Source organism: Dasypus novemcinctus, chromosome 29 (assembly GCF_030445035.2).
Source record: "Dasypus novemcinctus isolate mDasNov1 chromosome 29, mDasNov1.1.hap2, whole genome shotgun sequence".
Lineage (NCBI taxonomy): Eukaryota > Metazoa > Chordata > Mammalia > Cingulata > Dasypodidae > Dasypus > Dasypus novemcinctus.
Window position 1 is genome coordinate 4,763,987 of NC_080701.1, and position 26,265 is coordinate 4,790,251.

Here is a 26,265-nt window from a genome sequence, read left to right on the forward strand (position 1 = left end):
CCCGACTTGTCCACCCAAGCGGTCTGGCTCCAGAGGCTCCGCTGACGCACAGGCTCTGCGGCCTCTCATTGCACGTCGCTTAGGCAAAGGCCCTTAAGAGCTGGCCGAGTCTGCCTAACTTTTGTATCCCTTTGTGCACCAAACATGGTGTCTTATACAGAGATATTTGAGAAATATCTAAGGATCTGACTTCAGTGGCCTCCAAGATAAGGCATTTCCCCACCTATTTGGTTGTTCTGTCTTCTTACCCCCATCCCTCCAGTGAAGCCACACTCCCAATTGTCCTACCCCTTCTCATTACCCCACGGCTTAACTTACTTCAGGCTTAGGAGTAATACTTTGCCTGACTTTTATTTATCCAATGCCTACTCAAAAGCAAGTGCTGGGTAATGTATAGGTGAATCAACTATAAATAACTTAAACTTATTACTAAAAAAGAGGACGATTACACGGTAGCTTGAGAAGTGCAGGTTATTACGGGAAATACAGGTCACTCAAAGATGGCTTTGGGGGAGGAAATGATGGCTGAGTTTGCCTTAAAGGTTGAAAAAAGGTCTAGCTGAAGGGGGAAATGGAGGGAAAAGGCACCATTTAGACAGAAGCAAACAGAGCGTTTAAAACTCCCCGAGAATTGAGCACGGCTGGAATTAATGTGGCAGGAGGCAGTGGGAGAAGAAACCAGGTCATCAGCTCATTAAGTGATGCTGGGATTTTCTTTTCCCTAAAAGCAACAGGTTGCCTTTAATAGATTTTAGGAAGGGGAATAACAAAGATGAGCTACTTCTAAGATGACTCAGGCAGCAGTACAGAAAACTGTTTGGAAAGGGAAGAAAATGAAAGCAGAGCCGAGAACCTTGGAGCAGCCGAGGAGGTCGGGGCAAGCGGAACCGTCAGGCTTCTCGCTTACTTCGCCCTCAACCACCCCGGGCCCCCCACCCGAATCCCACAGCGCCCGTGGGCCCCGAGGCCCAAGCTGAGCTGTGTCCCCTACGGGTTCCCCGGCCACTCGAGTGCCCTGGCCAACACAGCGCGAGGAGGTGACCGGAAGCCGCGTCCCGCCGGCCGCGCCGCTCCCCGGCGCCCGCCCCGCAGTCCGCCGGGTCCCTACACGGGAGCAGGGAGGCGGCCCGGGCCATTCTACCCACTGCCGAGGAGACTGCGGCCGGCTCCTCAGGCCCAGCAGGAGGCTGTCCCAACCAGCCACGTCCAGCAGAGGGCACGCGGCTCCGGGTTCCCTCCTCAGGGAAAGCCCTGAAAGGTCCTCAGAACTCCGCGAGCGAGAATGAACGCCGATGTATTTAGGCCCTTTGCGGCCGCCGTAGAGCGGGCGACGGCCGATGTAGTTAGGCCTTTTTTGACCGTTATATTTGGCCCTTTGCAACCGCCATTGAGCGAATGAGCGCCAGAGTATTTCGTCCTTTGCGGTCACACCTAAAGCGAATGAACGCCAGTGTATTTAGGTCATTTTGCCGTCGCCGTAGAGCGAATGAACGCCAGCGTATTTACGCCTTTGCGGTCGCCGTAGAGCGAATGACCGCCAGTGTATTTAGTCCCTTTGTGGCCGCCGTAGAGCGTTGAAGCCAGTGTATTTAGGCCCTTCACAGCCGCCTTAGAGTGAATGAAGACTGGCATATTTAGGTTCTTTGCAGTCGCCGTAGTGCCAGGCAAGTAAACAGGAAGTGAATTTTTCTGGTTAAGACTCTTCAGGCGAAAAAGACGAATTCATAAAAGCATCCGCCACCGCTGCTTGGTATGCTTTGAGAGAATCCTTGCTCCAGCGCCGCCTTTCCGCCTTCCTTGGCCTTTCCGGCCCCAGTCAAGGTATTTTGCTCCGGGCGGGCTAGAAGTGTTCCAGAACCATGGCCGAATATTCCTATGTGAAGTCCACCAAACTCGTGCTCAAGGGAACCAAGGCTAAGAGGTGAGACGGGAGGCTGGTGGGGGATTCTTTCGTTCTTCTCTGACACGCCCCTCCCGTCCCGTGGGAACCGTAGAGGGCTGTCGTTTAGGTCCCAGCCCTTGGGCCTGGAGGGGTGGACTGCCGAGCGCCTCGATTCCCACGTCGTCCAGGTGCTGCGCCCTGAGAAGGGAGCGGACAGAAGTGGGCGGTCCAGAGCCCGGGAGCCACCTGTTGGAGTCCCCTGTCTGGCCCTGCGGCCTCCGTCCAGACTCCGCATGATGGGTCTGATCACGCCAATGGTAACGAAAACTTTCTTAGTTTAGAGATAAGTATTTTCACCATTGACCCCTGACCCTCTCCCACACACACACAATTTTGTTTACAATTTTTAATGTAGCACGAGAAGTGAAACTAGACTAAACGACATCGTGGTTAAGGATGTGGGCCTTGATTGGGATTTGAGTATGAATCAGTTACAGAATTTTTGGTTTGGGGCAAGTTAATATTATTGAGTCTCAGCTATTTATTAGGAGGGATTAGTAACGCTATTCAAATAGGATTTTATGAGAGGTAAATGAGGTTGCATATATCCAGTAAGTAAGCAGAGCCAAGTGCAAGGAGAAGGTGATAGTTGTGATTTGTGATTCTAGACTTTTAGGAAAAAATATCCATCCACATATATCTCCATCTCTTTTCGAAGTGGTGGATTTGTACAGGATTGACGCTTCTTATAAATGTTAAGTATATCCTGGCCTTAGTGACAGTGTTTGGTACTTTTAGGTGAGATGGAAAAGAGGTGTCGAGAAACAAATTGAAGCCAATGCCGTTGAGAACTCTGCCTAGTGATCTGACATGTAGACCTTTTTCTGAATAAATACGAAACTTTTACTGTCTGATTTTGCTGGTGGGTGGAGGGTTTAGTTACGAAAACTTACTTCATTTGAAAATGCAGACATGTGTATTCTCGTAACTATCGATTACAATTATCACTTAGAAATAGTACTCTCTTTTGTGCCAAGAACTGTTGAAAGCACTTTACATACTCACTTTTTTAAATGATCCTTGCGTTTTGTTTTTGTTTCTGTTTTCCATTGCGATAGTCATATACCATAAGGTTCACTCTTTCACAATTCATTGTTTTTTTATTATATTTACAAGATTGGGCAATCATTACCACTGTCTAATTCCAGAATATTTTCATCACCCCAAAAAGTGACTTGGTACCAATTAGCAGTCACTTCCTAGTCTCCCTCTTCCCAGCCTCCAACATCTAATCTACTTTCTGTCTCTTTGGAGTTTTCTATTCCAAACATTTCACATAAATGGAACCATACAACATATGACCTTTTGTGTCTGGCTTCTTTCACTTAACGTAATGTTTTTAAGTTTCACCCATATTGTAGTATATATCAGTACTTCATTCTTTTTATGGCTGAATAATAGTCCTTTATGTGTGATAGTACATTTTGTATATCCATTCATCAGCTGATGAACATTTGGGTTGTTTCCACTTTGGGGCTGTCATGAATAATTGAATAATGCTGCTAAGAATATTCACACACGTTTTTGTGTGAGCCTGTGTTTCAATATCTTGGGTATATACCTAGGAGTGGAATTGTTGGTCATATGGTAGCTCTGTTTTTAACTTTTTGAGAAACCCCAAACTGTTTTCCAAAGTGGCTGTGTCATTTCACATTCCCCATATATGAGGGTACATATTAACTCTCAATCCTCCCAACAACTTTATTAAGTGTGTTAGATTATTATGACCATTTTATAGGTAGGGAAACTAAGAGAAGTTAAGTAACCTTCCTAAAAATCACACAGTATGGCAGAGTCAGTCTTCCAAACCGGCAAGTTGCCTCCTGGGTCTGTACTCTTAACTACTATGCAATATGTTCAGTGCCAGAAGCGACTCCCAGTACTATAAGTACAAATGATAGGTCAATGTAAATTATTGCAAATCAGTGTGCAGTTTTACAGACTCTTCTAAACTTCTGTCCTGTGATAATTAACATACAAATCAATACATTTAAACCCTTCCATATAAATTATCTCTTGTAGTAAGAAGAAAAAAAGCAAAGATAAGAAGAGGAAAAGAGAAGAGGAAGATGAAACCCAACTTGATATTGTTGGTGAGTCAGTTTTCAGTACTTTATTCTGAGAAAAACCAGTATCTGTTGAGTTCCTATTAATATTTTCCTAAAGTGCTAACATATTATTTTCAAATATAGTTTCATTTTATTCTCTAGCACAGTAGATATCACTGATAACCTTTCTTCATTATCAGAATAAAGCACAGGATAGAGGTAACATAACTCTCTGATTTAATAGGTACCATTAGACTACATAATTGCCCAGAGATTCTGATACATAATTTCAAGGACTAATATAGGTAAATATTATTTAACCAAATATGTTTTACAACTTATTTTCTTTGAACATGTATGCATTTTAATTATAGTGATTTATTTGTTCCCAAAGGAATTGTAGTCACAATAAAAAGAATAATTTTGTAAACTGTAAAAATGAGTGAAAATCTTCATTAAACCAAGTAGAACATTAAGGTAGCCTATAAATGGTAACTGGCCCAAACACCCTCAACCAGACTGTTCCACTTCATTCTTCTATCCCTTCCACACCTATACTTTCAAGCCCTTTTTCATCACTTTTAAAACAGAGAAAGTTCCATTTTAAAACTTCATAAATTAAGGTTTCTTTACATTTTATGTGAAATGATATAAAGCATATGTTGTAGAAAATCTCATATTTCTTTGAAATAGAAAATCAACAATTCTAAAATTGGGGTGAATATCTGGTGTACATATCTAAATGTGGAATTGTTGGATAAAAGAATAGATGAATATTAATGAGAAATGGCCAGTTGTACTCTCCTACACTCCCACCAAGAAAGTGTTCATGTATTAATGCCCACGACATTTGATGGTGTTTTCAGTCTTTTTAAAGTGAGCCATTCTAAGGGGGTGTGAAGTCATTCTGCTTTCCTGATGACTTGTGATGACTTGTGACTTTTTATGTACTTAATGGTTCTTTGAATATATTCTTTCATGAAGTGTTTGTTCAGAAATTTTGCCCATTTATTAAACTTTGCTGTGTTTTTTTTGCTGTTGAGGTACAACTTTGTATATTGTGGATGCAAATCTTTTGTCACATTTATGTTTGCTAGTTTTTTCTGCCAGTCTGTGGTTTGCTGTTTGATATTCTTGATGTTCTGTTTTGTTTTGATGAGCAGAAGTTTTAAATTTTGTAAAGCCAACCTCCCAACCCTTTTTTTTTTTTTTCCCAGCCTTCTCTCTCTAATCTAAGAATTCTTTGCTTACTCCAAAGTCACAGACATTCTCTTCTGCATCTTCCTTTGGGGCTTCACCATTTTAGTTTTTGCATTAGGTCTCTGATCCAACTCAAATTCATTTTTGGTATGATGTGAAGCAGTCGTCAAGATTTTGTTGTTTTGGGGTTTTTGTTGTTGTTTTTTGACTATTCTAGGTACTTTGCGTTTTCATGTAAATTTTAGACTCAGCTTGTTAATTTCTACAAAAAAGCTTGCTGGATTTGGGGGGAGAGTGTTTTGTTGAATCTGGGTAATTCAGGAGACTTGACAACTTAACAGTATTGATTCTCAACAGTGATTTGTAGTTTTCATAGTGTACAGCTCTTTTTAAAATGTATTCCTTAGTGTTTTATAGTTTCATGCTATATGATATTAACTACAGGACATTAGCAGGTGTCCTTTAACAAAATGAAAATGTTTCCTTTAAAACTTAGCTTACTGAGAGTTGTTATTATAAAGGTGTTTAATTCTGTCAAATGATTTTTCTGCATCTATGGAGATAATTATATGAGTTTCTTCATTTATTCTGCTAATGAATTATACTGGTTTCATTTTCAGTTCTTAAGTCAGCCTTGCATTCCTAAGATAAACCTTACTTAGTCATATTATCTCTTTTTTTTTAAGATTTTTTATTTATTTATTTATTTCTCTCCCCTTCCCCCCACCGCCCCCGCCCCAGTTGTCTGTTCTCTGTGTCTATTTGCTGCGTCGTCTTCTTTGTCTACTTCTGTTGTTGTCAGTGGCACAGGAATCTGTGTTTCTTTTTGTTGCGTCATCTTGTGTCAGCTCTCCGTGTGTGCGGCGCCATTCCTGGGCAGGCTGCACTTTCTTTCACGCTAGGCGGCTCTCCTTACGGGGCGCACTCCTTGCACGTGGGGCTCCCTGACACGGTGGGCACCCCTGCATGGCAGGGCACTCCTTCCGTGCATCAACGCTGCGCATGGGCCAGCTCCACATGGGTCAAGGAGGCCCTGGATTTGAACTGCAGACCTCCCATGTGGTAGGTGGACGCCCTAACCACTGGGCCAAATCTGCTTCCCATGTTATCTTTTGATATAGCTATTACTGGATTCAACTTACTGGTATTTTAAAAGATTTCCCTATCTGTGTTGATGAGGGATATTGGCTGTGATTTCCATTTCTTGAAATACCTTTATTTGATTTTGGTATCAAGGTAAAATTGTCCTCATAAAATGAGCTGGGAAGGACTCTCTCTTCCTCCATTTTCTGAAAACAGCTGTGTAAGAATGGGTATTATTTTTTCTTTAAATGTTTGGTAGAATTCACCAGGGTTTTGTTGTTGTTGTTGGTTTGGTTGTGTGTGTGTGTATGTATATGTGTGTGTAGGAAAGTTTTAAATTATGAGTTAAAGTTCTTTGCTAGATGTTTTCAGATTTTCTCTTGTCAGTTTTAGTATGTCTTTCAAGAAATTCTTCATTTCATGTGAATTGTTGAATTTGTAGGCATAAAGTGGTTCATAGTATTCCCTTATTAGCCTTTTAATGTTATAGTCTGTCTTATATTACCCTCATTAATTCCTCATCTTAGTAATGCTTTCACACTTTTTTTTCCTGGATAAATCAATTATGCTAGAGGTTTGCCAACTTGTTAATCTTTTCAAACCCCAACTTTCGGTAACATTTATTTCCTCTCTTTGTTCATTTGCTATTTTATTTATTTCCACTCTATTGTTTCTTGCCTTTTACTTGTTTTGGTAAAAATTGCTCTTGTTTTATAGCTTCTTAAAACAGGAGTTTAGACCCTTCCTACACCACTTAACTACATCCACAAATTTTTATATTTTATTTTCATTTTCATTCATTTTAAAATAATATATTTCCCCTGTGATTTCTTCTTTCACCTAAAATAAAAGTAAAATAAAACAAAATACATTTGCCTAAAGTATTTAGAAACTCTGTTAGTAACGCACACACATTTAGGATGGCCGGCTTCCTGATGAAGCCACATATTTATCCTAATAAACGTCCCTCTTTACTCTGATAATCCTCCTTGTCCTGAAGTCCGGTTAATTACTTGAGGATCTTCTGGTCCTGTCAGGCTTGGGTTTTTCTTTAGTAGACTTATTGTATGGCCCTCACTCCAGGAAGTGGTCTTCCGGGAGCCTCAGCCGGACGCCCGAGGCCTCAGCTCTGCCCGCCCCAGCAGCTCCCGGCGTCGCCTCATCGCTGGCGCGGGGCTGTGCGGCTCTGAGGCCGAGAAGGCGTGCCCCGCGCGGCCCTGCCCAGGGACTGCGGGTGCCTCGTCCACCCCGTGGAGCCCTCCTCAGCACCTTCTCCGTGAACGCCGGCTACTGCAGCACGCCACAGCTCTCGGCGCCACGAGCTCCCCACCTCTGGTCCAGAAGCTGCCGTGGGCAGAAATGTGAAGTGAAGTGCAGGTTTCGCTCGGAGCTCCCAGTGCTGCTCTGCCTGGTGTCCAGCCGCTGACCAGTGTTCTCATGCATGCCGTCCAGTGTCTAGACCATTTACCTCCGGAAGAGGAACGCCCTCCCTGCCTTTTCCTCTCTGTCCCTCCCACCTTCTTTTGTTCTGGTTTTGTGAAATGTATGCTTGTTTTAAAAAGAAAATTTTTAAAAAGCTCTAAAGCCATTCTGTTGATTTCCACACAGAGATCTAAAAGGAAGACCTGAAGCCAGAGGGGGTTGGTAAATAGGACTTCTGCCTCTCACGTGGAAATCACCACGTCTGAGCACTGTTACAGAAGAGCATCTGTGAGGAAGTAGTTTCAGGGAGCTCTGCTAGGTTTGGAAATAAAGCCGCCCGGAACTGACCGCCAGGCGGCGGCCGCCCGCCCCTAAAGTGGGATGGTTGTGAAACTCCTCTGTACCACCGGCTTTTCCAGGAGTTAAGGCTATGCCTGGGCTCGGGCAGCTTCCTGCAGCAGTTTCGTGAGTGATTCTAGACGACAGTGCAACAGATGAAGGGAATTGCATTTCCAAAGCTCAGATATTTGGTGCTTTGTGCCAAGGACACAGTTATGGGAGAGACTTCAGGGAGACCTCTGGCACACCAGCTTTGGGCAGGTGAAACGTCAGGTAAGCCCTCACAAGCACCCCTCGTGCCCGTGGCCTCCTCAGTGCATTCCTGGGTAGGCCGTGGCCACTGGCCGGAGGGTTGTGAGCGGCTCGGGAGACGGGTGGTAGACAGAGAAAGGTTCTCAAAATACAGGTCCTTCCTCCTCTGCCCAACATGTCATGTCATAAACATGTCGTAAAGCAAATAATTAAAATGCAAATAATTTAAAACTCCTTAACTATTGTATTCTTAAGAAATTTTTGAAGATCACAAGGCTGTTGATCACAATTCTGAATAAAGCACTTGTTTCTTTCACTGGAAATGATTATAGTTTCAAGTCAGAAATAACTCATCATCTAAACCTCATTAAAATTATTATTTTTATTGCTTTCTAATAGTCTTTAGTTAAATTTTACTAATATATTTTTAAATTAATTGTGAACTACCTGAACTGTTTCGCTAAATAGGACATTTTGAGCAACATTTTTTTAATTTTTTATTATGGAAATTTTTAATTAACACAAAAGGAGAGAGAAGAGAATAATGAATCCCCCATGTTTCTATACTCCAGTTTTAGTAGTTATAAAGCTTTTGTCTACCTCGTTTCATTTGTACATATACTTGCACACTTTGGTGCATTTTATTCTGCAGAATGTTAAATCACAGATACAATGTCATTTCACCTAAAGACACGTAAATGTACATCGCTTATAAGATCTTTTCTCTCTCTTTCTCTGTCTCCCTCTATTGTACTCTTTCTTTTTCTAACACAGTGTTGTTATCAAACCTAACAAAATTAACCAGAATTCTTTAATATCATCTAATATCCAGTCATTGGTTGACTCACTTCTACTCTAACTATAGTACTGTTCAAGGGAGGATTTGAGGCCATCTTTTTTTCTGTTAGAATATAAATTCTCGCAATGATTTGTTGAAATAAGTAGACCGCAGAGTTTAGCATTTCTGTTGGTGAACCAGACACAGTGTACATGATTTTCTGCTCATTTCGCATTTCATCTAAAAATCACAGTTATGGTTACTGTGCTCGAAAATCTTTCTGGAGGGATTCCACTTGCCTCTTGAAAGCAGGCCTGGGTTGCCGAGGGCTGGAATGAGAGACTGTTCTCTGTATGTCTTGTCATATCTTCCCATGTATTGCCTAGGTATTTTTAGTATTTGAAATAGTCTCATCTTGACTGGTGGTGGTCTCATGAATCTATACATACCCACAAGAGAGTGCATGTAAAACTTGTAAAATCTGAATAAGGTCCACAGTTGTATCATTGTCAGTTTCTTGGTTCTGACATCGCACTATATTCATGCAAGATACTATTATTGGGAGAACTGGGAGAAGATTATATGGGATCTCTCTATTTCTTATAACTGCAAAATAAAAAGTTTTTAAAAATAAGTTATAATTACAACAACAAAAAGAACTTTGGGCCGCACCTAAAATATACTGATTTTATTTTTCAGGAATCTGGTGGACAGTAACCAACTTTGGTGAAATTTCCGGAACCATAGCCATTGAAATGGATAAAGGAACCTATATACACGCTCTTGACAATGGTCTTTTTACATTGGGAGCTCCACATAAAGAAGGTCAGTGCTGGTAGAAGCGGTGGAAGGGGAACGGCTACTTGAAAAGTCAGTGTTTTGGGACACTTATTTCCCTCAGCCAAAGTCTAACTAGCGTCAGGTACCTCCAAGGGAGTGGAACTGTTGTATCTGACACTTCCACTTGTTTCCTCTCTGAAAATCTATCAACTATTGGCTACTCCCTTTTTCCAGATAAGCATTTGGAAACATACTGTATAGTTCTAAAAGAGTATTTATTGAAATACAACAACTTGAATAATTGAAATAGCAAGTGGAAAGAAAAAAAGAAAACCTGGTTGAGTCAAATGTTTGAATTTCATTATCCTTGAGACCTTTTGCCAAAACTCACCTAAGATGCAATTGGCAATTTGACGCTTTATATCTCCTTCCCTTTAGCCCATTGCAGGAAGTACTATTGAAGTGTCAGGTAATTACAAGGTGAAAAGCAGTATCATTTGGTCGGAATGATATAAATAAATGAGAACATTGGGTTTTTAAAATATTAATTGCTTATATGTTTATGTACTGCATATTTTAAAACCTTGGAAGTGCCTTAGTAAGCACATGCCATCCTACCTTATTAAGTAAGACTAGGTTATAAGAAGTAAAGTAGATCTTGATATTACAGGTACTGTATTTTTACAATTATATCACAATATTCTTACATTTAGATTAGGAACAGCCAACTTTATTCCATTTTACCCATTAACAAATTAATTCATCATTTCATAGTGGGAAAGGCAAGTAGTTTAAAAGGTCAGAATTACTTTCGCCATTGACATACTCTGATGTTTACACCACTAATTTGTAAGTGTTATGCTGTCCTAATTTTTTAAATTAATTTATTGAAATACATTACCCACATACAAACAGATATAAAGAATAAGTGTATAATAATAGTTGTGAACTTACAAAACAAACATATATAACATCATACAGGACTCTTATAACTCACCATACCACCAATACCTTACATTGTTGTTAAACCTTTTTAACTAATGATTAAAGAGCATTGTCAAAATATTACTACTAACCAAAGTATTTTCCCACAACCCTCCCTATTGTTATTATCTTTATGTCATTTATATATATGAACAAACATGAACAATTAAGTGTATAATAAAAGTTGTAAACTGACAAAGCAAACATGGATAACATCATACAGGGGCCCCATACATCAACCCTCTACCAACACCTTGCCTTGTCATGAGATGTTTGTTACAAATTACGAAAGAATATTGTCAAAATTTTACTACTAATTATAGTCCTTATCTTATATTTGGTGTGTTTTTCCCCCAACACACCTTATTATTATATTTAAACAGAAGTATTATATTTACAACAGAAGTTGTAAACTTATGAAACTATCATGCACATATGCAGAATTCCCAAGCAACACCCCCTTATCAACAATCAGATAATATCTGATTATTACCATGTCCATAGTATACATTTGGTTCACATTTTCCATACTGCCCCATTATCAACACAGTACATCTTTGGCATAGATGCAAGAATATTATATTATTACTGCTAACCACAGTCCAGAGATCACTCATATTCTATTTTTCCCATGCGTTCCCAAAACGGTGAAGTAGTAATATACATTTGCTCTAGTTCACAGAGGACACTCTTGCATCTGTACTATCGACCACAATTCTCATCCACTTCTTGGTTTACTGTGCTATTCAGTTCCTAGATTATTCTCTTCTGTCAATTGGTATTTACATCCCTAGACTATCATTTTCACCCACATCCCTATTTATAAACTAGCTATTACTAGTTTTGCCATCCATTCTATACATTTCCACACTTTTACAGTAAAGCTAATTAAAACTTCTACATACATTAAACATCAGTAGTCCATCTCAGTCCTCCTCTTATCTCCTCTAAGAATCCACCACCTACCACCACCTCTTAAAGATATTTTCCTAAAATTTCTTCTAGAAGTTTTATGATTCTTGCTTTTATTTTTAGGTTTTTGATCCATTTTGAGTTAACTTTTGGATAAGGTTTGAGATAGGGGTCCTCTTTCCTTCTTTCAGCTATAGATATCCAGTTCTTTCAGCACCATTTTACTGAATAGACTTTTCTGCCCGAGCTGTGTGGGTTTGACAAGCTAATCAAAAATCCCTTGACCATATATGTGAGGGTCTGTTTCTGAACCATCAGTTTGGTTCCATTGGTCTGTGTCTCTGTCTTTATGCCAGTACCATGCTGTTTTTACTACTATATATATATATATATATATATATATATAAATAACTTGGTAGTATGATTTAAAGTCTGGAATAGAGGGTATGCTTTTCTTTTGTGATGTTTCTGGCTATTCAGGACCCTTTACCCTTCCCCAAAAATTTGCTAATTGTGTTTTCAATTTTTTTTTTTTAAATGCTGGTGAAATTTTTATCAGGGTTGCATTGATTCTATATATCAATTTGAGTAGAATTGACATTTTAATGATACTTAGTCTTCCAATCCATGAGCATGGAATGTTCTTCCAATTATTTAGGACTTTTTAAATTTCTTTTAACATTGGGTTGCAGTTTTTCTGAATACAAGTGCTTTACATTGTTGGTTAGGTTTATTCCTGACTACTTGAGTTTTATCTGTCATATTTTCTTTTCACCACTCTTTTGACACTTAGTTACTTTTATTGATATAATCTTCATTTCTAAACTCTCTTCCAGGCCTCTCTCTCCAGTCTTTTCTTTTCAGGCTCTAGCACACCCTTTAGTATTTCCTGGAAATCTGGTCTTTTGCTTAGAAATTCTCTCAATTTCTTTTTATCTGTGAATATTCTAATCTTGCCCTCATTTTTGAAAGACAGTCTTGCTGGTTATAAAATTCTTGGCTTGAAGTTTTTTTTTCGTAGTATCTTAAATATATTAGACCACTGTCTTCTTGCCTCCATGGTTTCTGGTGAGAAATCAGCACATAATCTTATTGGGTATCCCTTATATGTTATGCATTGCTTTTCTCTTGCTGTTCTCAGAATTCTTTCTTTGTCTTTGGCATTTGACCTTCTGATTAGTATGTGTCTCAGAGTTGGTCTATTTGGATGTTTTTAGATGGGAGTACGCTGTGCTTCTTGGACAGGGATACCATGTCCTTCAATAGGGTTGGGAAATTTTCTAACATTATTTCTTTAAATATTCTTTCTGCCCCCTTTCCCTTCTTTTCTTCTCCTGGGACACCCATGACACATATGTTTGCACATCTCTGGCTGTCGTTTAGTTCCCTGAGACCTTGTTCAATTTTTTCCATTCTTTTCTTCGTCTGTTCTTTTGTATGTTCACTTTCAGAGAGTATTTCTTCAAGCTCATCAATCCTTTCTTCTGCCTCAAATCTGCTATTATATGATTCCAATATTTTTAAAATTTCATTTATTGTGCCTTTCATTCCCATAAGATCTGCTGTTTTTCTCTGCAGGCTTTCAGATTCTTCTTTGTGCTCATCCAGTGTCTTCTTAATAACATTAATCTCTTTAGCCATCTCATTGAATTTATTAAGGAGGTTTGTTTGAACATCTCTGATTAGTTGTCTCACCTCTTTTATGTCATCTGGAGGCTTATCTTGTTCCTTTAATTGGGCCATATCTTCCTGTTTCTTGGTGTGGATTGTAATTTTTTGTTGGTGTCTTGGCATCTGGATTACTAGGGTATTTGTTCTGGGTGCAGTTTTTCTCTTTAGTTTAGGGCTTCCTGCCCTTTCTCCCTTGATGGTTGTGCAGTAGGAGCCAAGGATGTAGTTGGTGCTATAAACTGTGGAGGCTCAAGCTGCCCTCATTGCCCCAGGGGAGGATGAGCTTCTTCCAGCTTTCTCCTTTCCCAGAGGTAGGGACAGAGTCACAGCTCCAAGTTGTGCAGGCCTAGACTCTAGTTGCCCAGAGAAACTGATAAAGCTTCACGCCCTTTCTCCCTTTCCTGGGGCATGGACGAAGCTGCAGGTGTGGGCAGCAATCTATGCAGTGCGGGTCCAAGATGACCACAGTTGCCCCAGTAGACTTTTAATTATTCAGTTTGTGGCAGCCAAAGGTACCCTCAGTTACCTGGATAAACTGGTGCTGAGCTATCCAGCCTCCTCCCTGCCAGAGGTGGGACTGAAGCCTAGGCCAGGGCTGCAGGTGATCTGGGTGAAAGAAACTGGTTCCTCCTGTCACCGTGATGTTTGGTCAGCCCGGCTTCCCCTCAGGCTGCGGGTGGAGTCAAAATGGCACCGACCTTTTTCCCACTTGAACACAAATTCACACTCCAGCTGTTCCCAGGGTTATCTCTTAGCCAGGCGAGTCTAATAATCAGTAGCTGAAATCAGCAGCCAACCGTCTCCTCCTCCCCTGTTTCTGGGAAATGAAGCCTCCAGTTCCCATCACAGAGCAGCCCCTGGGGTGGCTTGCACCACCAGAGCAGGACAATCACCAGCCTCTGCGGCTGGGCGGGCAATTTCCCGGAGAGGCTGGCGCAGGTCCCTGCAGCTTCCTCCTGGAGGTGGCACTGGGTCTTAGGCTAGACCTGCAGTCTGACCTGCATGGGAAGAAGCCGGTCCCCACTAGCCCTGGGATCCTCAGTCCCCCTGCTGCCTCGGGCCGGGCACAGAGTTGAGACTGCGGCTCCCGGCTGCTTTGCACTTCAGCAGCTCCAGAGAGCTCTGGGTGTTTACTCGTGCTGTCCTAATTTTAAAAGAAAAAGCTACATTTCTTAAAGCAAAGGAATATCTTTACATGTGTATTTATAAGAAATGTCAAATTATTTTTAAATGATTTTCCTTTTGTAGTTGATGAGGGTCCTAGTCCTCCAGAGCAGTTTACAGCTGTCAAATTGTCCGATTCCAGGTAAGCTTGAGTTTAATAATAATATAACCTTTAGGTTTTTTTTTTACTTAATTTAATTCATTTTTAAAAATCCAATATCTAACTAACTTAAGCCCAGAGAGTAATTTTGATATAAAAAGCAAAACAGTATTCTTTGAAGAGTTGATTTTGTGACATTTCAAAAACATGTCATTTTTTATATATATTCAGATTGAAAGCATACATTATGATTCCTAGCAGTATGTAATACTAGACTAGAAGAAATGATTAATAATATCACAGACCAAATTAGATAAATGGCTTTTAAAAGATCATGTGAAGAAAATGAATATAAGACAAAACCTGGTCTGATATTGCTGTGATATATAAACTCACTGGTCAGAAGTCAAAAGACAAACAGGAGGGTTGAAGAAGAGAAGATTATTCTTCAAATGTGCAGCAAATGTTGCATAGTCATAAGGACCAGAATATTTTACTCACTATTTTTTCAATACTTTCAAAAGGTGACCGTTCTCATTCTCACAATGCACAGTACAGTATGATAGTAGATCATGAAGCTGAGCTTCAGGATTCTGGCAGTTGAGTTCATCAATATGGTAATGATTTGTAATATATTATCATTACCTATAAGTGAGTACAAATTCAATTCTGGGATCAAAAGTAAAAAATAAGAAATCATAACTTTAAAGAACCATACCAAGATCATTATTTGTATACTTTGAAAGTGTGGTAAAGCGCTTTAAAACAATGAAAGCGGTAGATGCAAACTTCTTTACAGTAAACATTTTAAACAAAATTAATAGAAAAATGAGGAAACTATTTGCTTATCAACTACCTTAATAAGCAAAGGGTTTTTTTTATCTTTTGTATGTATATACAGGGTTCATAGAGCTAATGAGAAAAATTAATTTCTTCGAATAAAAATCTCATTGTAGAAAATCTTGTGTCTGTATATAAATTTTTAAGTTCTGTTCTGAATTTTCTTTTCCTTGTTTTTAACATTTATCAATTTTCTTAATCTGAAGAATTGCCTTGAAATCTGGCTATGGAAAATACCTTGGTATAAATTCAGATGGACTTGTTGTTGGGCGTTCAGATGCAATTGGACCAAGAGAACAATGGGAGCCAGTTTTTCAAGATGTAAGTGTTATTGTTAATAGAAAAAGTCTTTAAACAGTCAGTGAGATTATGAATTAAAAAGAAAGAAAGAAAGCAAAATTAGGGTAAATAACCTAATACATTCTATCAGGAGTAAATCAATATGAACTCAAAACCTTGAAAAGATTTCAAAGAATGATGCATCAAAAGTAGCAGTAGTACTTTTGCCCCCCATCATTCCTGTACACTCAGGTGCCTAGGTTTCTTATATGTCATTAAAGAACTAGGACTCCTTTGAGCGTTGCTAGTCCTAAGTTTCGGACCAGAGTTCAGGAGTGTCTTTTTATTAACAGAAATAAAAGATGCTTTCAGAAACCTTAGGACATCATGAGGACCACAGAGCAATATTACAGTGTGCAAAGTGTGGCGATTTGTGCATAAAAGAACAAATAATGGCTCATTGAAGTAAAGTCAGTCTGTGAAGGTCCTTTACTACATAATGATGCCCAGGAGAAATCATATGTATTATATTACCAAAAGGTAGTTTTAATACAGAAGAAGGGTGAAGACAGTAGTTAATTTTTATTAATTTTAGTAGGAAAGTATTGCAATATATGGATGTTTTGTTAAGTCTGTGTTCGTTTATGCAGTATGCATAGATGTGGGGTTTTTTTTTCCTATTTGTGTAAGCAGTAAAGATTGAATAAAAGCATACTAGTAGAAAACAGTCTCTCAAAAGTAAATTCTACTTCAAGAACAGCAAGGAGGATCTGGCCCAGTTGGTCATACAATAACCAAGTAGCACAGGAGGTAGTAGCACCAGTGGCCATGTATAACCAAGGTTCAAGATAGGATCCAGCAGTGTTTTCCAAGGTGATAAATTAGCCACCCATCTTCCAACAGAGAAAATTACTTAACTCACTCCCACAACTCCTATGTCAAATCTCTGGGTCATTGGCTTTCATACTTTTTTTTTACTTCAGCCCAGAGTTAGAAATACATTTTTATATTGTAGCCAGTGGATATATAATTGAAACAAGAGTTGCACTTAACAATATTTATCTATCTGCATGTTATATGCTCTGATACTTTCTGTTGTATTTTATTCTTTGTGTATGTGTGTGTTTTAAATACTGGTCAGGACCCACTAAATTGATATCATGACCTGTGAACGGGTTGCAACCACTTCCTGATGATCCTACTAATTGTGATGAGATGCATTCCCTTCCAGATGATTCTAATCTAATAGGAGATAAAATAAAAATTATACTAACAGAAAAGGTAAATATATCATTAATGACAGGATGACAAGTCAGATACTAACAGTCATACAGAGCTTAATTTTTTTTAAAAGATAGTAAATTTCAAATATTTACATTTAAATGATGAAAGAGACACTTAAAACTCACTGATGTAACAAGTAACACTTGATTCCAAAAAGGAACTTGGCCGAATGATACACAGCATGGGCTTAATCACCTTGGACAGTGCAGCCACATCCCAGGCTGACCAAACGACAGCCAGACGGCAGGCAGCCGCTGCATGTTAGCAATTCTGTGCCTGGATGTGATGAACTTTCCCTACATTCTGTAATAATTATATTTATTACTGTTTTGTCTGATGTTTATGGTGTTCAAAGTTTTCCGAAAGAATCAATCACCTACAAATTATAATTACAGTTAAATTTGTTGATGGAATTTAATCACATGTATCATCCACATTTAGATACACAAGAAAATTAGTTTTCAAGGTTTTGTTTATTAGAAATCAGTGTAATATATTTAGCATTAAACAATTATAAAGGGTATAAATGTTTCTTTCCATACACAGAAGTTCTTCAAACATCAATTCTTAAAGGTCAAAACAGTAAATTCAAAGATATTAAGGAGTAGCTTTTATATATTTTTATATTATCTAAATTTGGAGAAAATTAATTTTACTTAAAATACTATTCCTTGAGTAATTATTGTGAATTATATTGCTCCTACATTTTTATTAAGTCTTTAAAGCTAACTTTTAAATCAAACTTTTAAATGTTATATCCTCAATTGATCTTTTAGGCCAAAGGAAACAAGTCTGTTTCACACATTACCAGTTAATTTGGTCCTACTACAACAATATACTAAAGAATTTATTGTGGTTATCTTCAAGTAGTAAGTTTATAGATGATTCTGTATAAATTTTTGTGTCTTCTGGTTTCCTACAAATTCTCGTGCAATTATGTCATAGCTCTGTTGTCATTATTGTGTTTTATTTAGGGGAAAATGGCTTTATTGGCCTCAAATAGCTGCTTTATTAGATGCAATGAAGCAGGTGACATAGAAGCCAAAAGCAAAACAGCAGGAGAAGAAGAAATGATCAAGGTAATCGTGGCGTTCTGTCGGCTAGTACACTCTCTCACACGAGGTGATCGGTCTCTTCACAATGCAAGGTGATGCCACTTAGAGATTTAATTAATTCCTTTTCAAAATACCATGTCCAGATTGGCTTAATTATAAATCCCATAACTGATGGCGTGTTTGCACAGTGCGGTAGTGAAATTACTACATCTACAAGCTACCTTACTATTATCTCCTTATATTATTATCTTTTTTGGTGTAGCTCCACATTCATTTTAGATCTTGGTGTTCTTTTTTTCTTTCCTATATTTTATTTTAATTTTTCAAATAGATATGTTCACGTGGTTCAAAATTTTTTTTAATATAAACATTTAGGGAAATATGTCACCTTTCTACTCTGTTCCTCTCTCCCCTCCCTTAATTTATTTTTCGATGCAGCCTTCTTGAGTTTCTTGGTAAAAACAGGAATATGTTGGCAATTTTCTACTTTTTCAGACTGAAGGTAGCTTCCTACGCACACTCTTCTAGACTTTATTTTTTTCCTTAATATTCTATCTTGGAGATCATCCCTGACCAGTATATAGAGACAAATTTGGCACTCTCTCACTTTATTCACTTTCTTTTTATAGCTACAAAGTTTTACAATTATTCCATTTTAGGGATATACTTTATTTAACCACTCTCTTATAGATGGAAATTTAGATTGTTTCCAATCTTTTGCCCTTATAAACAATACCACAACATGTAACTTTAAATGTATATCATGTTGTAGGTGTGCATTTATCCAAAGATAAATTTTCAGGAACAGAATTGCAGCGCAAGGAGTACATTCATTTGTAATTTTGTTAGATAGTACCAGATGCCCTGCACGAAGGTTGTACTAACTGGTACTCCAACCAGTAAGTATGAGAGGAACACTAGATTATTTTCTTTTTTAAAAATAATTGCGTATCCATGATATAATCACTATGTAAAATAAAGAAAAGTCATGGTAGAACTTCAAGGGCAAAGTCCCTAATCCTCCTGTGTGTTTTACAAGTTCTACAGATATCTTCTTAACATGGTGAAATTCTAGATAAAATGACAAAATAACTTGGATTGACCAGATAGTTTTCCTAACTGGAATTTGATGAAGGTTTTTAAGGCTTAATTTCTTAGGTTTAGGAAAGCCACATGATCTTTAATGACAAACATGCATGAGGATACGTCTAAAGAATAACTCTTGCCTTCTTGACACATTGTTTTCTTTTTCTTAACATTTTATCCCAGTCATGGGCACACTGAATCTTGCCAAATTTGTCTCTATTGGGAAATCAGCTGGTTCCAGCTTTTCTGATATGGCTACGCCGTGTGTAAGGCAGGCGATTCCCTGCGTGAGGCAGGTGGATTAGGAGGACCAAAGTCGAAGGCTCTAGTGAGTGGAGGGGAAAAGACTTTTTCTAAAATGGCCGTACTCCTTATAAATAAAGCAAAAAAATCCATGTTATATTTCTCTCTACTACCAGCATAATGTAAAAGCATCAAACATCTGTACTTACTTTGTTTTTAGAATTCTTTGTCACATATGTGCTTTTATTATTTTTAAAAATTTCCTAATTTTCATAATAGCCAATTTTAGTCTTTTCGTATTTTTTAACCTTGAAAAATATTCCTAATCTTTTTAAACACAAATGAGAATATCACTGATTATTCATTACATCATTGGGAATTCATTGATGGAGAATTACCACTCTTGACAGCACAGGAATTAGAAATATCAGTAGATCTTACATACTTCCTCAAAAGGTCCTTTACCAGAAATATCAAATAATTTCGGTCGAAAACTTACACATTCTTTATTATATTTTGAAAAGTGTAAGTTTAATCACATTTTTAAATTACATAAAAATAAAACTAATACAAGTAGCTATGCACTTTGCCAAGTGTGTCACATGAATTTCTTCTTCAGTTTTCAAAAAGCTCCTGTGAAGGAGCATCACTATTGTCTTAACTTCACAGATAAGGAAACAGCCTTCGGCCCTGCTTGCATCCTCACCTGTTTTGATCACGCACTTCCTGAAAGCCACACAGCAAGGTAGAGAGGAGACAGGACCTATTCCCACGCCTGCCTGTCCCCAGAGGCCACCCTGACCTCCCATACCATATCTCAGGAAAAGGACATGAGGAAAATGCTGATGCATCTGTGACTTACCTATATTTAGTTTAAATTACTTACAATTAATTTTGTTATATCATGTTTATTTTTCATCTGGATTACCTTTGTGGCCGAACATGACCTACTCTCTTGCCAAAAGCAGTCCTGTATCGTGGAACTCAGCCAAGACTTTACCCAGGTCTTCCAGGACCCCCAGCCAAAACTGTTGCACACGTGTCACTGGCACACACGTTACTGGCCACCACTCTAAGCAGTCTTGGAATTGGATTCTGAGCCACGGAGGCCTCTCTGGAGTCTGGGGTCCGTTGGGTTGATTCTATGAGCCTGAATTCTGCTTCCCTCCTTGCCCCACCTTCCTGATCTAATTTGCTGTATCTGGATCAATTAATTTATGGCAAGTGATAGCAAATATCTGTCAAGACTCATGAGGATATAAAGAGGATTAAAAGTGGTTTCAATAAAGTAAAAGCGTTGGAAGTTTTAATATATTTGGCAATTATGCGAAGTAAAGTAGGTACTATCTTAACTTTCAGTCTGATGAATGAACACTATCAACAATAATTAGAACTTAATGCATTTAGTTTGAGGCAGTATTATATTTCTGAAACTGCCTAATTACTCAGCAGGGTCTGACCAGTAAAATGTTTTTCAAACTGTTTTCTCCTTATCCTCTTTAGCTGTTAGACACAAGTGTTTTAGAGAAGCATATAATAGCAGTATATATGAAATCAAAACACGAGCCAGAGCCTTTTTCTGAACCGATGTGCTACAGTGTTCGTTTTCTTCTTTTATCTTAAGAAATTCCTTCAAATCTGTGTAATGAAAAAAAGCGGGAGGAATAAAAGTATAATCTGTTATGTTCACTTCTCCAATACCCAGATTAGATCCTGTGCTGAAAGAGAAACCAAGAAAAAAGATGACATTCCAGAAGAAGACAAAGGAAATGTTAAACAGTGTGAAATAAATTATGTGTATGTATTTTCCTTTTATACCTACATGTTTGACAGTTAGGTGTTTCTCAAGAAGCTTTTAAAGTAAAATACCTAAAAGACAAGAAGAGGCAGCATAATGTGGACTCGAGGACAAAGTCCTGGCTGATTGCTTTTCTTCTCTGAAGGTGTTGGTTTTCCTGTTTATCCTAGTTTTCAAAGATAAAGTCACTTGGCTTAGGTCTCCCTGTTCGCGCACTTGTCAGAACATGTTGCCCATGAAATGCTGTTCCGTGACCAAAACTCAGGGCACTCTGGCCAGCGTTTCCTAGCAGACCTGGGGCTTTTTAGAAATACCCAAATAACTGCCTTGTGGATTGGTGGGTCACTGAGTCCTGCATTATTGAAAAGCTGCTTTCTGACAATGAAAAAAGCTTCAGCAGTACTTGTAAGTTCATCAGTGTACAGGTATAAGCAAAGTTTGAGATTTTTCAAAGAATATTTTTTTAACAGAAAGAAATTTCAGAGCTTCCAAGACCACAAACTTAAAATAAGTAAAGAAGACAATAAAATTCTCAAAAAGGCTCGGAAAGATGGATTTTTGCATGAGACTCTTCTGGACAGGTAGGCATATTTTTTACTTATCTCCAGCTATTTTCAGTAGTCAGTAGAAGTAGCATATACAAAACCAATCTTCTTTTTAATTGCTTTATGTTATTTCTTTACCTTACCAAATTACTTTATTTCTAAATTGAGAACATTAGTAATATTACCTAGAAAAGACATCATAAATTACTTCATTGTAAGAAATTCAGGTTTGACTGAAATTACTTCATAAATTTACATACATCATCTTTATAACTATTAGAACCAAGGGTAGAAAGTAGTTTGACAAATGTCAAATATTGTAGAAGCTATTAGAGTAGTCCACATTCCTAATAATAAGAAAAAGAGAGCAAAAATTACTAAGTATAGAAGTTAAATTAATGGAATTGAAGCAGTTTTATTAAGTTGAATTGAGAAGTGTTCAGGATATTTATCATAGAACATTATTAGTATTTATTACTCCTATTTAAATATTGTCCCAGATTTACAACATAAAAAGACAGGTAGAACACGAGCACGGCTGCAGATCAAATAAGTGCCAGATTGAAAGAGAATTTCTTTCAATCCCTTTCAATCTTCTGCCAAGTGCTGTGTTGAAAACTTACTCTTAAAACTTTTCTTTACATTACTTTACAAAGGTAATGCTTAATATATTTCCCGTTAACTAGTTGACAGAGTTCTGACCTGAAGTCAGTGAATTATGTAAAAAAATGTTTCCAGGTGAGCAAATTAGCTTATATCTAGTTCTAAGAAATCAGGAATGGTATATAAAAAATGATCAGAATTTGGACTCAAAAGAAATAGAATAAGTTCTTTCTTTTGTAGCTTTTATCACTTGTCAAAATACAGCATTGTCACCCTGTTAAAATTTTAGGGCATGCTTAAATTCAAAGGAGGTAATTAAAACTGCTATTTTGCATTGTAAAAGCCATTGGGCAATGTTTGTTAAATATTAGGAGAAGACTTTCATAAGATCAGAATCCATTTTTTGTGAAACATAAAACTGAAACGTAAAATTTGAACACAGACCTTTGAATATAACTTTTGTGGTAACATGATAAGCAAAACTGGGAGCCCAAACAATTTCTAAGCATGTTTTGTATTTAGTTTTATTTTTAGTGTCTGTAGGACATAAATATTGACTGTCTATAGCATTTTTTGCATAGATTAATATTTATTTGTCTTTGTTTGAACAGGAGAGCCAAACTGAAAGCTGATAGATACTGCAAATGACCAAGATTTTGTTTCTGTCTTACCGTTTTTGTTTTTTTCCTGAATAAAGTATTCATTAGAAGTGCTTTTACAGAGTCTGGGTCTGTAATGAAATTCTTTTTAAAGTAATAGCTTAACCAGGATTCCTTTAAAAGGAAGTTAGAAACTCCCAATCCAATCAACAAGGCTTCATGATTCTACCTCTTAAATATTACCCAGATCACAGACAATTCAAGTATTAGACCAAGGGGACTGGGCAGAAAGAAAGCTGTTTTTAAGCAGTGGGTAGAAAATGGACATATGACAGAAGAGCAGATAGGCTCAGAACACAGAGCAGGAGAGTTCAGTCACAGAGGCTATTGATGTAATGCATTTGTCCTCTGCGAGAGAGTCAGATGCCAAGCATTACCAAGGCATGCCGTTCCAAAGCAGTTTTATTTCTAGCCCACCTGAGTTCCTGTCCCAGTGATCCGATGCCTTCTAACCCAGGGAGTGTAACAGAACCCTGAGGTACACGTGCCTGAGCATTCTGACCCGGAAAGTCAGAGGTGGGCTCGGGCATCTCTGTTCTTAAGACGCTAAGTGGGTTCCAGTGCACAGCAGGACTGAAACCTGGCCTACCTGCCTGGCCCTGTCTCGTTCTCAGCTTTTTATCCCACCCAGCACCAAATCTAGAGTCACACGACCCCTGTACAAGCCCGGAAGCTACCAGTGTTAGCTTTGTAAGAATTGATTGTTAGGTCTAGCCCTAACTGGGCCCTCCTGTTCCCCTCGCTGGACCTTTCCCCATCTTGTGCTCTTCCGATTCTTGAGTTGAGGACATGATTACCACTCTCTTCCCCCAAAGCAGTGGTTTCAGTGAGCATGCCTCCAGGGGACGTTTGGCAGTGTCTGGAGACAAAAGTAGGTGGGGGTGGCGGACTTGGCCCAGTGGTCAGGGCATCCGTCTACCACATGGGAGGTCTGCGGTTCAAACCCCGGGCCTCCTTGACCCATGTGGAGCTGATCCATGCGCAGTGCTGAGGTGCGCAAGGAGTGCCCTGCAGCATAGCAATACCTTCCATGTAGGGGAACCCCACACACAAGGAGTGTGCCCCGTAAGGAGAGCCGCCCAGCGCAAAAGAAAGTGCAGCCTGCCCAGGAATGGTGCCACACACGCGGAGAGCTGAAGCAGCTGAAGATGATGCAACAAAAAGAAACACAGATTCCCGTGCCGCTGACAACAGAAGCGAACAAAAAAGATGCAGCAAATAGACACACAGAACAGACAACCAGGGTTGGGGGGGGGAGGGGAGAGAAATCTTTTTTTTTTAAAAAAGGTGGGAGCAGGGGTACTCTGGCATCTAGTGCTTAGAGGCTAGGATTGCTGCTGGACATGCACTCCTAACGCCAAAAATTATCCAGCCCAAAACGTCGATAATGTAAAGGTTGTGAGACCTACTCGAGGGCTCGAGATAGTCCCTGCTTTGGCCAGCCACTGTACTTTATACAAAGCCCCTTATAACACTGATGTTGGTCTGGGAGAGAAGCCAAGGTCAAGAATGCAAGCATCTCCGTATTATCATCTGGTCCACATTTTCCCCCTTGGACATGATTCTACAAGAAATTTTCTTTAAAGCATTGCCAAAATCAAGATAACTCTGGCCAAGCATTCTCCCATTTTACCAGTCTAGTAAGCTTGTCAAAAAAAGGTTAGATAAAATAAAAGCACTAACCGAAAAAACAACAGGAGTGGATGTGGCTCAAATGGTTAAGTGCCTGCTTCCCACATGGGAGGTCTCAAGTTCGGTTCCTGGTGCCTTCTAAAAATAAACAAAAAATCAAGCAAACAAATGAAAAAATCAACTCGGGAGCCAATGTGGCTCAATGTTTGTATGCTGGCTTCCCCCATAAGAGCGCCCTGGTTCAACCCCTTGGCCACAGTACCTGAAAAAAAAAGGCTCTTTCCATCTATCTCCCCCACCCAAACTTACTTTGGTTGCTCATATTTTGTTTTTCAGAATGGATATCTTCTTTTGCTCTGTCTTCAGATTGACTGACCCATTCTTACCATCTCCAAACTGCTATCAAACCCATCTGGTGAATTTTTTTATTTTAGATACTGTATTTTTCATTTCTAGAATTTATATGTGGTCCTTCTTCCGTATAGTTTCTTTTTCTCTGCCGAGATAGCCTATCCATTACCAGATTCGAGCAGAGTTATAGTACTGCTGTAAGCCCTTGTCTGCTGATTCCAAGATCTGGATCATTGTGGAGTCCGTCTCCATTGATTGTCCTTCCTTTTGAGAATGGTCCCATGTTCTGACTTCTTCATAGGAAGAGATGAGATATGGGGGTGTTTTCGGGACTTGGAGTTGTCCTGGGTGATGCTGCAGGGACAGTAACCGGACATTGTATGTCCTCCCATGGCCCGCTGGGTGGACTGTGGAGAGTGTGGGCTATGGTGTGGACCATTGACCATGAGGTGCAGCAGTGCTCAGAGATGTATTCACCAAATTCAGTGAACGTCTCATGATGATGGAGGAGGTTGTTGTTATGGGGAGAGGAGTGGGTTGAAGGGGGTGGGGGGTATATGGGGACATCATTTTTTTAATGTAATATTAAAAAAATAAAGACAAAAAATATTAATAATAATAATATAAATGGGTTTTACCCCAGTCCCTGAAGAGACTGGATTCTGGTGGTTCCACTGAAGAATGTTGATTTGTTGTTGTTTAGTAGGAAGTTAATTGGGTTGAACTTAAGCTCCAAACTCTGTCTCCTCTGCAGTGGGTAGCAGCTGGACTTTACTCAGTCATTTTAGTTGAACCTGAAATCTCCCCTGCGTGTGCAGAATTCCGGGCTCAGCGAGATTTGGGGACTGGGATGCCCTCTGGATTTCTCCTTTTCAGGGTTTCCCCCTCACTGTGGTCACTCTGGAGTCAGTCCTCATTCCTCAACTATTAAGACTGCAGGGCCATAAAAAAATAAAGATAAAAAAATAACCTGCAGGCTTCTAGATGGGTTTCAGTGACTCAGTGGCCCTGACTGGGGCCTCCCCTCAGGCAAAACAGCCTTAGAGATAGCATTCCCTTCTCCCTGGGTAAACTGGTTTCTGCCTGCCTTGCCTCACTCCCCAGTGCCTTCCCCTAGTTTTTTAAAATAGTTTGTCCAGAGGGTAATTGTTCTGTGGGAGGGTTAAGCTACCCTGCCATGGCACTTACTGGTTCCTTGCCCTCTCCCCCAAAGTG

At 39.1% G+C, this 26,265-nt stretch overlaps 1 protein-coding gene across 1 annotated transcript; it reads left to right on the top strand.

The window, feature by feature from the left end:
* Window positions 1-1,369: 1,369 nt before the first annotated feature.
* FRG1 (FSHD region gene 1) lies at window positions 1,370-23,126 on the top strand. Its single transcript, XM_004452066.5, has 9 exons — window positions 1,370-1,921; window positions 3,965-4,035; window positions 9,764-9,889; window positions 14,660-14,717; window positions 15,722-15,836; window positions 18,053-18,157; window positions 21,168-21,259; window positions 21,731-21,841; window positions 23,020-23,126. Exons 1-9 carry the CDS (start codon window positions 1,860-1,862, stop codon window positions 23,054-23,056), a joined length of 777 nt encoding a protein of 258 aa, XP_004452123.1. The 5' UTR covers window positions 1,370-1,859; the 3' UTR covers window positions 23,057-23,126.
* Window positions 23,127-26,265: the final 3,139 nt, after the last annotated feature.